The sequence below is a fragment of the Pipistrellus kuhlii genome, unplaced genomic scaffold (genome assembly GCF_014108245.1).
Source record: "Pipistrellus kuhlii isolate mPipKuh1 unplaced genomic scaffold, mPipKuh1.p scaffold_m20_p_45, whole genome shotgun sequence".
NCBI lineage: Eukaryota > Metazoa > Chordata > Mammalia > Chiroptera > Vespertilionidae > Pipistrellus > Pipistrellus kuhlii.
In genome coordinates this window covers 451,651-467,411 of record NW_023425546.1, presented here as the reverse complement: position 1 = coordinate 467,411, position 15,761 = coordinate 451,651, and the positions used below count along the sequence as shown (strand labels likewise).

The 15,761-nt window shown below is 37.3% G+C and overlaps 1 protein-coding gene across 14 annotated transcripts in view; it reads left to right on the top strand.

Annotated features, from left to right (window-relative positions):
• The window catches only part of NCOR1 (nuclear receptor corepressor 1), a 193,861-nt gene that overhangs the window by 66,038 nt on the left and 112,062 nt on the right, over positions 1-15,761 (top strand). For all 14 annotated transcript variants that reach the window (XM_036412582.2, XM_036412594.2, XM_036412586.2 and 11 more), the window contains exons 5-7: positions 168-350; positions 3,950-4,063; positions 12,761-12,817. In XM_036412582.2, coding sequence (XP_036268475.1) covers positions 168-350; positions 3,950-4,063; positions 12,761-12,817 — 354 coding nt within the window. The remainder of the gene's footprint in view (positions 1-167; positions 351-3,949; positions 4,064-12,760; positions 12,818-15,761) is intronic.

Genomic DNA, 15,761 nt, shown 5'->3' with positions numbered 1-15,761 from the left:
GAGGTTGTGGCTAGCTCCCCAGTGGGTCATGCAAGAGGCAGCCAATCAATGATTCTCTCTCATTGAGGTTTATATCTCTCCTACTCTCTTCCTCTCTGAAATTAATTTAAAAGTATATATTAAAAAATAATAAATAAATAAATTGTTCTTGACTTTCTTCTCCAAAGGATCCAGCATTTGGAGGCAAACATGAAGCTCCATCCTCTCCAATCTCTGGGCAGCCGTGTGGAGATGATCAAAATGCTTCACCTTCAAAACTTTCAAAGGAAGAGTTAATACAGAGTATGGATCGTGTAGATCGAGAAATTGCTAAAGTGGAGCAGCAGATCCATAAACTAAAAAAGAAGCAAGTAAGTGTTTGATTTTACTGCTTAATATATTCTAAGAATGAATGTTTCTCCTTAAAGAAGATAATGTTGATTTTTTCCCCATACATTTCAACTTTATTCTGTGATTCTGACTTTTTTTTGGTATTAGTTTTCTTAGTCTCTCATTAATCTCCTCTGTTGTATTATTTTATTGTATGCTAATAGCAACCTTATTATTTGTTCATTCTATTTTTGATCTTATTATACATCATAATAGATTTTTTTTTCTTTCTGAGTTCACACAGCAGAGCCATGTGTGCTATTTTGATCTTATGGATTGTTTTTTAATTTTGTGGCTATTTCATACATTAGTGCTATATTAATAATTTTTAGTTCGCATGGAAACAGATTTTCTAAGACATGTGCCCAGGAAAGGCATTGCTTGGCAAGAGAGTATGCATAGCTTTGAGTATACTAGATGATACCAGTTTGCTAAAATATCAGCACCATTTTACATTCTCATTGGTAGCATGTACAAGTTCCATTTTGTGTATATGCCTTCATTTGATAATATTTTTCAATTGGATGTGAAATAGTACTCTCTGTGGTTTTAATTTGCATTTTATCTCATCAGGAATGAGATATATCTTGTTTTCTATTGTTTATGATATATTTGTGTTCCATATGGGGATTTCTTTCAATTGGTCATTTTATTATTTCTAGTATTTCCTAAAGTCTCTTGTCATTGATATGTATAGCAGATAACTTCTCTATTGTGGCTTGTCATTTTTCTTTATTTGTGGTGTGTGTGGAATGGTATGTGATTTTTTTTTTTTTTTTAACCATAATAGTGACCCTTTTAAAGTATACAATCCAGTGGCTTTTAATGTAGTCATAAAGTTGTACAATTATCACCACAATATAATTCCTGAACATTTTTATTACTTTGAAAAATAACCACATACCTATTAGCAATTATTCTCTATGTCCCCCTTGTCCCTGCTCCTGGCAACCAATAATCTCTTTTGATCTGAATGGATTTACATATTTTGCACATTTCAGATAAATAGAATCATATAATATGTGACATTTCATTTAGCGTGTTTCTTTCATTTAGCATGTTTCCACTATTCATCCATGCTGTATCTTATATCAGCAATTCACTTCTTTTTATGGCTGAATAAAATTTTGCATGTATATACTGTTTAGTTTATTCACTTATTAGTTGATGGACATTTGGGTTGTGTTCACTTTTTAGCTGATATGAATAATGTTTCTATAACATTCATGTACAAGTTTTTCTGTTTTTTTGAGTGTTAAGAGTAAGATTGCTTCCATCCTGAAAAGGGGATTGATACTTAAATAGAAGATTTCAGTGTGGATTGTTGATGATGCTCAGTATGAACTTTCTTTGTCTCTCCTTTTTCTCTCTCTTCATTTTTGGGTTCAATATACCAGGACTGTTTAATATGGTTTTTCTCGATTTGTGTGGATTTTTTATTTAATATCATCTACAATGCTAGGTCCTTTTGGTACTTCAGGAGTTTCTCCTGTTTTATTTTTCAGTCTTTTTCATTCTAGTTTGATGTGTATAAGTTTCTTTACTGGAGTTCTTTCTTCAGTTTCCTCCTCCTCATTATATTCAGTATCTTCATCATTATGGTTTACTTTTGTCTGTGGAACCTCGCTCCCATTACTAGGGGTAGATCCCTTTCCAGATTCATGGCAGTTGACAGCCTCCTCTCCTTCAAAGATCTTCTGATTATGCATCTTCCTCCACAGCTGCTGATTGCTGTCCGCTAATGTGCACAGGCACTGAACCACATGAAGACCACAGGTGGTGGTATTGCAAAGCCACGAAGGGAAACATTGGTTGTACAGATGGTCTCAGTTGCCAGTATTACTTAAATTGGACTGTCTTTATAATTCATTGCCTTTTTGTTCAACAATGCTCAATTCATCCTTTGCACCAGCCCTAAACTAACCATTCTTAAAGATAACTGGTGCCCATTTTCATCATTATTCACTTTAAAGTGATAATCTTTGTTAGTCTTTAGTTCCCCAACGGAAAAGATAGTTTTGGGACCTTAGTAAGCTCATGTCCATTGAATCTTCCACATATAAATGGCTCTCACATTTAAAAAAATATCCTCATCTGAGGACATGTTTATTAATTTTTAGAGAGAGAAAAGGAGAGAAAAACATGGATCCATTGCTTCCCATATGTGCCCCAACTGGGGATTGAACCTATAACCTAGGTATGCACTTTGACTGGGAATTGAACCCACAATGTTTTGGTGTATGGGACAGTGCTCTAACCAGCTGAGCCTCCCACCCAGGGCAGCTCTCACATTTTTATTTGGGAGCCAGAAACTTCACTTTAGTGTGCCCATCTGCCCCCCAAATAAGGTTAAACTAGAAAAACAAAATTATTTGAAAAGTAGCTAGTGCTCATAGGTACAAAATAATGTTAAGCCTCAATAATAAAACATTGTGATCCTAGTGCATGGAATACAGAAGGAATCCCCAGAAAAGTTAGAAATGGACACCTAGAAAAGTCAGAAATGGACAGAAACCCAATTGGAATTTAATGTATTTAATTAATGAATTTAATGGGTTAATGGTGGTGGTGGTATGCTCTTAGATGGGAGAGAAAAGGATGGAGAAAATGACTACTGTTGCAGATAATAGCTGGGTGGTAGTCACACTGGGATTAAAAATTTTTAATTGTGAGGAAGTCGAATTTATTTTATCTTTTACTACTTTTGTTTTTGGTGTCCCATCTAAGAAATCATTGCATAATCCACGGTTGCAAAATCCAAAGACTTAGTATACCTTTGCTTTCTTTTTACCTAGGCACAAGCTTTATTTTTTCCATGTATTATTAACATTTTCAAGTCTAAAATTCTCTTCTGGTCATCCTGTTCTTTTTCTCCTTTTTCACTCCCAGTTATTCGACCCCTTTGTTTTGTGTGTGTTTAGCTTTTTGGTTTCCCATGATCCTTAGGCATTTGAACAAAGCACCCAATAACCTGTTCCGTTTTGCCATCACAATGTCTCTTCCTGTCCATCTGTGAGCACTTCTTCATTCTGGAGCTGCCTGCTTTGACGGGGCATTTTCCTCATTTGCGAAGGAGTTGCTCAGTTTTTAGAGGAAATTGTTCCATATATAGCTGTAGATTCAGTGTGTCTTTGGGAGGTAGTGAGTTTAACCATTCTTGTACCTATGTTTTCTTTTGCGAGTTTTATAGTTTTAGCACTTAATTTAGGTCTTGGAGCTTAATAGTGTTTTTTGTTGAACAAAATTTCTTTATGAATATTTTTAGTTGTTATATATTTTTAAGTCATTCAATCCTCTCACCGGGATCCGGCCTAAATGGGCAGTTAGACATCCCTCGAAGGGTCCAGATTGGAGAGGGTGCAGGCTGGGCTGAGGGAGACCCCCCTGCACAAATTTCATGCACTGGGCCTCTAGCTTATTAATAAAAATAGATCTAATAGAATTTGTTAGAGCCTAGTAATTTACATGATTCCCTTTAGAATCAGCACAGTATTACTCAGTAACTGTTATCTCTGGTGATTTATTACTGGTGAGGGTGACATGCAGCAGATGCCTGACTCTTCCTTTCTGGATCTCTCAGCAACAACTAGAAGAAGAAGCAGCTAAGCCTCCTGAGCCTGAGAAGCCTGTGTCCCCTCCTCCTGTGGAACAGAAGCACCGCAGCATTGTCCAAATTATTTATGATGAGAACCGGGTAAGCTCATGCCATTTTTTATGGCACAAGCCTTTGAAACCATTTGTGCCTTTTCTTAGTTATCAGCGAGTTCTGTAGTGATGTTAGTTAAAACCTGGTTTCTGTTATAAGTTTTAATGTTTTTAAACTTTGACTGAAGCTTGGTGCTTTTACCTTTTGAAATGAAGAAAAGTTGACATCTGTATCTTAAATTATTTAATATTTTATTTACATGTTATATAAATATTATTTAATGAAGGTATAGTTTTATCAGCTGAGTCTCTCTCCTATTATATAAATACTGGAAAAAATTTTTGTTTTGTACCAAATAATACAAAATAGTTATTCCATAGTTTTTCATTTTTCAAGGGGGCATTTAATGCCAGATTCTGATACCATTCCAGTAGAGATAGGTCATTGGATATGAAAATTACTTACATTATCAACTTCACAATTAATAACTGTGTTATAGTTTGAATTCTAGTTATAATGAGTGAGGTCATTGACCTTTAGATAGACTTTGCTTTTTTAAGTTTATTAAAATAATTTTTATACTAATGAAAGTATATGAATTTAGGAAAGCCACAGAGTTATTATTTTGACATCACAAAATAATAACTCTGTGAATTATTTTGTGATGTCAAAGTTAGTTTTTGGCCAGAATCTGGCCCAGGAACGAGCAGTTAAAAGGAAACTGATTCCATCTTAATATCAACAAAACTTCCCAACAGAGCTATTTGACAGTGGGCTTCCAGAAGTCCTCAGTCCAGAAATGAATAATATGCTTTAAGTACTGTGGGAGAGAATAGGCTTGCTAGCTAATGTTGGTCATAAAGTAGAAGTTGGGATTGTTGTTTCAATTTGCTTCTATCTAGTGAGTGGACCAGTACATCTTATAGGCAGACAATAACTTTATAATAGTCCAGATCCTAAATGAAATTGGCCTTAAGAAAAGCAGCTGTGAATTAGGTAGTCATTAAATAAAAATTAATAGGAATGATCTTGGATTCATATGTATACATATGTGTCGATACAGATAACTGAAGTCAGCAGGTATGTAATACTTAAAGTAATTGGAAGTGTCATGGCAGGTAATATAGCAATTAATATTATTTTTTGGCTGAGTTAAAAGTTAGTTCATTTTATTGAATGGACAGAGCTACGTACATGAGGATCTATCAAGTGAGGGGCAGTGGGACTGCCTTGTGGCATGCCTAGAGGGGCAGCGCTCGGTGGTCATGCAGGGATGTGGCCTGGGTTGGCTCATACTTCATTATTAAGAGAAGCCATGAACATGGAAATTTATGTGAAATTTCCTGCTTTAAAAAAAAATACTCTGTAGAATAAAAGAACCTTTGTTGGCTAATGGGCTTCTTGGCCATTTTGTGATGTCAGGGATAAAGTAAAGAGGGGTGAGAGCTAATAGCATTGGAAAAAATTTTTTCAAAATAAATTGCTGAATTCTTTCTCAGTATGAATTAATTTTCAAATAAATAGAATTCAATATTTATTAATTGATTGAATTTCTTAATTACCTTTGTGTCACAAACAGTTCCAACATTAGTGAATTCCGTGATTGCCCTACTAGGAAGTGATAATTTAATTTGTGCTTAATATTTGTATATGTTTTCATTAAGTAAGATAATATATGTTTCTTGATGCCCATCATCAAAACTGAAAGCTGCAGACCTCTCTTTCCATTTTAGAATTTGCATATTTGTTGTGTGGTCTGTAAAGAATTGAACAACCAGACTTGAAATCTGTGTTAGTATTAGAATTACAGTAAAGATTATTTTCAACTTACATACTACAGGAATCACCTTTTCCATATTATTTTTGCATGCCCCGCACCTAGTCATCTGCTGTGGTGTACTTGTGCAGTCATAGGATTGTAGCAGAGGTTCCTGTAGGGGACGGATGGGATCTCAGCTGGGCAGAGGCTTTTTCACACTAACTTTTACCATGCTGCTTTGTGCAAGGTCAAGCCTGGTACAATGAATTACTTCATCTGTTTTGACTATAGGCACGGAGAGAGTGTACATCCACCTCTTATTCCTTGTTTGCAGCAGTTTACACTGGTTGGGAATTAAGCCAGATGTGGCTTCAGAGATAGAGGCCATTATCTTGTCTAAGGCATTTTTCGTTTAGAAAGTTAGTGGGATGAAGATAACTCTCTAAAAATTACTGTTAATTTCAAAATTGGCTTCCTGAGAGAAAAAATTGCCTTGCTTCATATTTAAAACTCAGACTAAGATTTATTTAGTCTATAAATAGACTCTTCTCCTGGACTATTTTTAATAGTTCAGTTTGGATTCCAAAATATTTATAAATGTTCTAATTTCAGAATAATAATACATATAGAAGACTGGGGGAGGTATGGACTATAGTTTTCAAAATCTTGTTTATATTTTGATTTAATGATGAACAAGTTAATGTGACACTAGAAGAAAGGGATTGACAGTAGAGAGTATGCTTAGTGTCAACTGCCTCTAGTCACCTTGGCCAGTGTCCTAGGAATTACTTATTTGTCTCTTTGCCACTGTAGATTTAGCTAATCAATGAAGAGCATCAGTCCTACCTCTTACAATTTAGTCTGATCAATTGCTCCTCTCTTCCTATTTTGGAAATAGCTTAATTTGAACCCTCATCTCTCACATACTGGTACCCTGTTTCCCCGAAAATAAGACAGTGTCTTATATTACCGTATTTTTCGGACCATAAGACGCTCCGGACCATAAGACGCACCAGTTTTTAGAGAAGGGAAATGAAGAAAAAAAGATTCTGAAACAAATAGTGTCCTAAAATATTTTATGTGCATTAAAACCCAACATCACAGTCATAAACACATGTAATCAACCCTGTAAAGTAAACAGCAGCATTTAGAACCATTTTAGAGCCGGGCAAGCACACAGAGACCACACAGAGCCGGGCAAGTAAAAAAACTTTTTTTTTAAAAGTATATGTGTAGGCTATATTTGGACCATAAGACACAGGGACTTTTTCCCCCCACTTCTGGGGGGGAAAAAGTGCGTCTTATGGTCCGAAAAATACGGTAATTTTTGCTTCCAAAGATGCACTAGGTCTTATTTTCAGGGGATGTCTTATTTTTCCATGAAGAAGAATACGGTACACATTTATTGTTAAATGAAAATAAAGGAAATTTATTACCTGTATACGGTACGGTAGTACGGTAGTTGTCAACACAAACCAGACAAACTGTGAATCCTACAGTATCAAGAATTTACTCATTTATTCAATGACAATCATGTCATCATCTTCTGGAACATCATCATAGCAATCCAATTCCTGAATTTCCTGGTGAATTTCTTGTGACTCCATTTCTTTCAGAATCAGTGGACCAAATCTCTCATGTTTAGCAATAGCACTGTCTTTAAATGAGTACTTCTTGTCAAGGTAGCCTGCTCGCAGTGATTCTCCCATGAATTCTTCACCCAAGTCACAGCTTCTTGCAGTTTAGGTTTCACCAAGTTTACGGTAAATTAATTTTCATTCTGAGACAGAACCTGGGAGGGGGGGGTGCTTATTTTTGGGGAGATGCCTTATATTTCACTCAGAAGGAAACCTGTAAGTAGGTCTTATTTTCGGAGGATGTCTTATTTTTGGGGAAACACGGTAGATAGTGAGTTTTCTTCCTTAAGTCTTTTTTCTTTTTAATCTAGCCTTTATATTTGTCCCATAATGTGATTACCCAGATAAAACCTTTTGAGGAAACTTTTTATCAGTGCTTACATGCCTGTCTGCCTGGCCCTTGGCCTGATACTCCTTCCTTAGAGATAACCTGCCAGAGCAGGTTTTGAATGTGCCCTTGAAATTACTGTCTTTACCTCTGCCTTTTTTTCTGTCTCTTTCTATCCATTGCACTTGTACTTGAAGACTCAACTTAAGTAATGTTTTCTCTGCAAAGCCTTTCAAGACCCCTTCTCTTTCTATTCTAGAAAGGGCAGTTTTATTCATTGTTCTCTTAGTGTCTAGCCAGTGTCCCGATTATACCCAACATATGTTTGAAGAATTAATTACTTCTATCTATAGATTTATAATAAAATTTATAATATGGTAATGTGATGTTTTTAAATTAAAGTTTTTCTGCCAAACTATTGATAGATTAATCTGTTCTTAGCAAGTAAGCCAACATGAAGTCAAATATTTAATAAAATTTTGCAAAACTTAAATCTTGAGGTCAGTAAACATCTTAAAAATCAGCCTTTGTAATTAGCCCTGAAAAGGTAAGTGCCTTTACATAATAGGATACTGGTAAATATTTGCCATAAGATGATTTTGCTCCCTTGTCTCTTAGTATCATTTATGTACAATTCCTCTTTGCTTGTTCTTGGTATCAACTCTAATATAGAGTGCCTTGAGAAAGCAAATTTAAAAACTAGTGAGTGTTGGGTCTAGAGAAAGTAATCTGCAGGTGCTTGATATTTCAAAATTCATCATCTGTAATTATATTTGTATGTTATTTAACATATTTTGAAAGCTAGTAAATTTGAATTTTGTTACAATTACATTTTGACTTTTTAAAAATAATATATTTTTAAAAAAATATATATTTTATTGATTTTGTATAGAGAGGAAGGGAGAGAGATAGAGAGTTAGAAACATCGATGGGAGAGAGTCATCGATCAGCTGCCTCTTGCACACCCCCTACTGGGGATATGGCCGAAACCAAGGTACATGCCCTTGACCGGAATCGAACCTGGGACCTTTCAGTCCCCAAGCTGACGCTCTATCCATTGAGCCAAACTGGTTTCGGCTAAAAATAATATCTTTTTTTAGAAATGTATTTTTTTTGTTGCTTTCAGAGAGGAAGGGAGAGGGAGAGAAAGATGGAAACATCAATGATAAGAGAAAATCTTTGATTGGCCGCCTCCTGCATGGCCCTTACTGGTGATTGAGCCCATAGCCCAGGCATGTCCCCTGAGCAGGAATCCAGCCATGACCTCCTGGTTCATAGGTTAGCACTCAACCACTGAGCAACACTAGATGGGCTACATTTTGGCTTCTTGACATTAATAGTTAACAGAGACTATTTAAAATAAATAAATAAATAAATAAATAAATAAATAAATAAATAAATAAAAGACCAACATATTTTATTGATTTTTACAGAGAGGAAGGGAGAGGGATAGATAGTTAGAAACATGGATGAGAAATGTTGATCAATGATAAGAAAAAAATCATTGATTAGCTGCCTCCTGCACACCACCTACTGGAGATGTACTGGTAACCAAAGTACATGTCCTTTACCAGAATCGAACCTTTGGTCTGCAGGCTGACACTCTACCCATTGAGCCGAACCAGTTATGGCACCAGAGGCTATTTTTATTGTCATACCTTGGCAGAGGGGTGGAGGCTACTGGCATCTAGAGGGTAGAGGCCAGGGATATTGCCAAATTTCTACAATGCATAGCACAGGCCCCCAAATAAGAAAATATCTGCCCAAAATATTGATAGCACAATGTTTAACAAATCCTGCCTTTAAAACCATCTATAGCCTGGCTGGCATGGCTCAGTGGTTGAGTAGCGACCTATGAACCAGGAAGTCTTGGTTCAATTCCTGGTCAGGGCACATGCCTAGGCTGCAGGCTTGATTCCCAGTGTGGGGCGTGCAGGAGGCAGCTGATCAATGATTCTCTCATCATTGATGGTTCTATCTCTCTTCCCCTTTCCCTTGCTCTTTGAAATCAATATAAATATATTTTTAAAAATCTATAGAAATAGAATTTGCTATGCAAATTTAATGGGTATATTTATAGTATTTTTTAATATATTTTATAGATTACAGAGAGGAAGAGAGAGCGATAGAAAGTTAGAAACATTGATAAGAGAGAATCATTGATCAGCTGCCTCTTGCACACCCTTATTGGGGATGTGCCCGCAACCAAGGTACATGCCCTTGACCGGAATTGAACCTGGGACCTTTCAATCCGCAGGCTGATGCTCTATCCACTGAGCCAAACTGGTTTCAGCTATTGTTTTGTATTTGACATTTTTGATATGTTTATTTCTCATCTGAATTATCTTTTAAATTTATTGGAGTTTGGATAGTTCATTACACTAGTCCTTCCTAAGCCAGTTAAACATTTTTTTCACAAAATATGTACTAAATAAATATTTGATTGATAAATGAGATGAAAAGAGGAATATTTATTTTAAGGGAACGTCTTTGTTTATACTTGGGAAATACTGATTGAAACCCATTTCTGTTTGTATATCCCATCAGAAGCCCTGGAGAGTTTTTTAGCCAGATGCCATGAGATGGGGTCTGCCACAGGCCATGAGCCATTGCTACTAATGGGAATGCTGGGAGAGAGAAGAGATTTGAGAACCATTGAGACATTTGCTAGTCATATAATTCTAGTTCAAATATATTGTTTTGAATTTTGTTATATTTTATTTGATTTTTTTTAAAGGATGATTTCTGTTAAGTAGCAGTTATTTTACTTTTGAAAATAACAAATATATATTATTCACCACTTATTTACTACTGAACACTTGAGTAATTCAGACTAGTTGTTTCCTCTAGTTTGGGGATTATTGCTAAAGTTTTCTTATAACTAGAAAGTAAGCTTATTATAAGCTATTCTTCAAAGAGATCATTTTGGCTTATCACAGCAAAGATCGACAACTTTATGGTGTTTTAATTATTTAATTTTCAATAAAGACATTTTTAGTTGAAGTATTTAGAATGTTTGAAGGATTCATTTCTAATTGTGGATCCCTGCTCCCGCTCCTTAGAATGAATATATATTTGCTTTTAAGAATTTACCAATTCAGCCAAAACTGGTTGGCTGTCGGACTCAAGGGTCCCGGGTTGGATTCCGGTCAAGGGCATGTACCTTGGTTGCGGGCACATCCCCAGTAGGAAGGGTGCAGGAGGCAGCTGGTGGATGTTTCTCTCTCATCAATGTTTCTGGCTATCTGTCCCTCTCCCTTCTTCTCTGTAAAAAGTCAATAAAAAGTCAATGTATTAAAAAAAAAAAAAAAAAGAATTTACCAATTCTTTAGGCAGTGCTTTCAATACAGATGTTAAGCTTTGATTGAATTTGGTGAGGAAATTATGACAATAGAAATAATATTTTAGCCTATCATATAAGAAAAATGTTTGGAAATAAGGATACGTTTAAGTATAGATCAGTCTTTAGATAAATGTTGTTATATCGGGTCTAGTAATAATTAATGTCGTTTTTAAACATTCGTTTAAAATCTTGCTTGGCGTTGACTTGTATTGACATAACTTTCAAATACGTGGTATCTACAGAACGTGTGAAGTGCAATTAACAAGTTTTGCTTGAAAAAGTTTGTGTTTGGTTTGGTTTTTGTTGCAAAACTAGGGCTAAGAAGATGGCGGATGAAGAGCATATTGGGCACTGCATGCTTTACGAGTTCCAATTAGGAAGAAAAGCAAGTGAGGCTGCAAAAAACATCTGTAGTGCTCTTGGTCAAGATGCAGTTAGCGCCAGAAAATGCCAGCGTTGGTTTGAGAAATTTCGCAAGGGAAATTTTTTGTTAGATGACAAGAGTGGTCGAGGCCGTGTGTCCAATTTTGATCAAGAATCTCTTCAAGCTCTTTTGGTGCAAAATCCTCAAATTACCCAACAAGAGCTTGCGACAACTTTAAATTGTTCACAAAAAACAATTTCCAATCAATTGCGTGCACTTGGCAAAGTCCAAAAGTTTGGAAAATGGGTTCCTCATGAGTTGACCGACAACAACCATAATCAAAGAGTCACAATTTGCAGTTCGCTCCTCTCACGTCAAAACCGTTTGCCGTTTTTAGAGCAAATTGTTACCGGAGATGAACAATGGGTGCTGTATGTTAATTTGAAAAGGCGGCCTCAATGGTTGGACAAAAATGAGGCTCCGCAGCCCACGCCAAAACCTGACCTGCATGAGAAAAAAGTGATGTTGTGTGTTTGGTGGAATTTTAAAGGAATTCTTCATTATGAACTTTTACCATCTAACCAAACCATTACAAATGCAGTGTATAGTGCCCAATTAGAAAGGTTAGCCCAAGTTTTAAGAGAGAAAAAACCCGCGCTGATTAATCGGAAGGGCGTAATTCTTCACCACGATAACGCACGACCACATACTGCAAGAATCACTGCTGAAAAACTGTGCCAGTTGGAATGGGAAGTTCTCCCTCAACCTGCATATTCTCCTGATATTGTCCCTTCTGATTACCATTTGTTTTGTTTTTTGCAAAACTTTGTTCTTGGAAAAATATTTAATAATGAAGAATGCCTCAAAAATGCATTGACCGAATTTTTTGCATCAAAATCACAAGAATTTTACAACAGAGGGATTAAAATGCTTCCTGAGTGTTGGGCACAAGTAGTAGAAAACAATGGCAACTATATTGTTGATTAAATTTTGTTGTATTGTTTAAATAAATTCGATTTAAAAAAGTATTAGAAAACGACATTAATTATTACTAGACCTAATACTAGAGGCCCGATACCTGGAATTCGTGCCAGGGGCTCGGCCCTGGCTTCTCCGGCAGCCTTGGCCTCACAGCCCCGGCTTCTTCCGGAAGGTCATCTGGAAGGTCGTACAGACAGTTGTCCGGAAGGTTGTCTGGTTGATCATTCTGCTTTCCGGTCTAATTAACATATTAGCTCTTTATTATATAAGATTGGTAATGATTTTGCACTTAAGTAATATAATTTTTAGTTAAACAGTATAATGTCTTTCTAGAAAAAAGCAGAAGAAGCTCATAAAATATTTGAAGGTCTTGGCCCAAAAGTTGAACTGGTAAGTAAAATATTATTTTTATTTTTAGTGCTTTTTTGGTATTAGTTTTTCTTGGGATGAGATGGAATACAATCTACTTATTTTGAGGTGAGAGCAATATAGCTGGGCAGTAATTAAAAAAAAAATAAATCTTTATTGCTCAGATTATTACAATTGTTTTTCCTTCCCCTCTCCCCCATATCTCCCTTCCACCCGGTTTCCACCACACCCTCCGCCCTTATCTCCCCCCACATTGTCCTCATTCATAGCCCCGCCCACACCCTTTTCCCCCTGATAATTATCAATCCACTCCCTTTCTTTGCCCCTGTTCTGTTATATTCACCAGTTTATTCTGTTCCTCAGATTTTTAATTCACTTGATTTTTAGATTCACTTGTTGATATATATGTATTTGTTGATCACAGTTTTTATCTTTACATTTTTCTTCTTCTTCCTCTTCTTAAAGAATACCTTTCAGCCAAAACCAGTTTGGCTTAGTGGATAGAGCATCATCCTGCAGACTGAAAGGTCCCAGGTTCAATTCCAGTCAAGGGCATGTACCTTGGTTGTGGGTACATTTCCAGTAGGGGATGTGCAAGAGGCAGCTGATCAATGATTCTCTCTCACTGATGTTTCTAACTTTATCCCTCTCTCTTCCTCTCTGTTAAAAAAAAAAAAAATAATAATAATAATAATAAAGAAGTCCTTTCAGCATTTCATGTAATACTGATTTGGTGGTGATGAACTTCTTTAGCTTTTTCTTATCTGTGAAGCTTTTTATCTGCCCTTCAATTCTGAATGATAACTTAGCTGGTTAGAATAATCTTGGTTGTAGGTTCTTGCTATCATCACTTTGAATACTTCTTGCCACTCCTGTCTGGCCTGCATAGTTTCTGTTGAGAAATCAGCTGATAGTCGTATGGGTGCTTCCTTATAGGTAACTAACTGTTTATTTTCTTGCTGCTTGTAAGATTCTCTCTTTGTCTTTTGCCCTTGGCATTTTAATTATGATGTGTCTTGGTGTGGTCCTCTTTGGATTTTTTTTGTTTGGGGTTCTGTGCACTTCCTGTACTTGTAAGTCTAATTCTTTCACCAAGTGGGGGAAGTTTTTTGACATTATTTCTTCAAATAGGTTTTCAGTATCTTGCTCTCTCTCTTCTGGCACCCCCATAGTTCTGATGTTGGTACGTTTGAAGTTGTCCTAGAGGCTTCTTAACACTATCTTCAACTTTCCGGATTCTCTTTTCTTCTTACTTCTCCAGAGAAGTGTCCTTTACCTCTTTGTATTCCAAATCATTGACTTGATTCTTGCGCTCCTCTAGTCTGCTGTTTGGTCTCTGTATAATATTTTTTATTTCCATCAGTGTATGTTTAATTTCTATTTGGTCCTTTTTCATATCCTTGAGAGTCTCATTAAATCTATAAGCCTTTTCTAGGAAGTTCTTCAAAAACCATATAACCGTGGTTTTGAACTCTATATCCAGTCTTTTGTTCTCCTCCATTTCTTTTGTTTGAGATCTATTTCGTTTTCTCGGCATTTTTGCTGCTTCCCTGAGTTGGTAGGGTGGCGTGTGCTTGGTGTCCTATATGGTCTGGTGAGTCAGCCTCCCCAGTTACGTGAGGTAGACACTCTTGGTGCTCCCCTTTGTGTACTGCAAGTACAGCCTCATTGTAGTTAAGTCTTGATTGTTGTTGGTATCACTGGGAGGAATTGACCTCCAGGCCTATTGGATGTGAGTATCAGCTATGTCTATACCAGGATATCTTCTGTATTGGAGACAGTCTTAAAGGATAAGACTTGCAAATTTGCAAAAGCCTCTGAGTTCAGCTTTGATGGGGCGGAGTCTCAGGGCTGAGCCGCCAGTCTTGGCTTCCTGTCAGTCCTGCCCTTGTGCGCACTCCCACCTCTGCCTCCCGGGGTCCCCTGAGTTTCCGCCTGACAGTCCAGATTCCCCTTGTAAGAGCGTGGGCGCCCCAGGGGCTCACCCTGAACTGGGTTTCAGTGCTCAGTGCAGGCGGAACTGGGGGTTCAGTGCAGATAGGAGCTTCGGACTCCTTCCACTATGGAGAGACCTCAGCAACCTCCGTGGTCAGACCTCTCTGCGTGCACTCACTCAGCGCTGCGGCTCCGGCTCGCCTGGTCTTTCAGTCTTTGAGTCTCCAGGTGCCTTTCTCTACAGTCCAGACTCCACCCATATGAGCCTGAGGCCATGGGGTTTGGGCTGGGGCCGGGGTTCAGTGCAGTTGGAACTGGGGTTCAATGCAGTGAGGGGCTTCCTTTCCCCTCCCGCCAGCCAGGCACTCGCCTGCCTTTCCTCTCTGCGCGAGCGTCTCCCTCCCTCAGCGCTTTGCGGCTCCCGATTCCATCCGTGAGCCTCTCTCCTTTCTAGCTGTAGATTTCCTGCTCAGCCAGCTTTCCTGTGGTTTTGGATGATGTCTGTTCTGTCTTATAGTTGTTATTTTGAAATTGTTGTGCTAGAGGGCAGTTTAGGTGCGTACCTAGGCCGCCACCTTGGTTCTCTCCAGCTAGGCAGTAATTTGTGATCAAATTTAACATAATGGTGCATGACCAAAAGGTTGCAGGTTTGATTCCCAGTCAGGACACATGCCTTAGGTTGTGGGTTCGATCCCAGTCAGGCATGTACAGGAAGAAACCAATTGATGTCTCTTTCTCACATTGATGTCTCTCTCTCTCTTTCTCCCTTCTTCTCTCTCTAAAATCAATAAAAAAACATCGGGTAAGGGTTAAAATAATAATAATGGTGCAGGAACTTGGTTACCTTTGAAAAGCATTATCCTGGGCAGCTATTTAATTATCCAAATAGAAGGAGAAAGAAGTAAGAACCGAAATAGAAAGCTCTTTGAATCATTCTGTTAGGATGATGATAGTGCTTAAGCTTTCTTTGCCTTTAAAATTAAAAATGGATGATTTTTATTATGGAATACAGTGGATTTATAAACTTTCT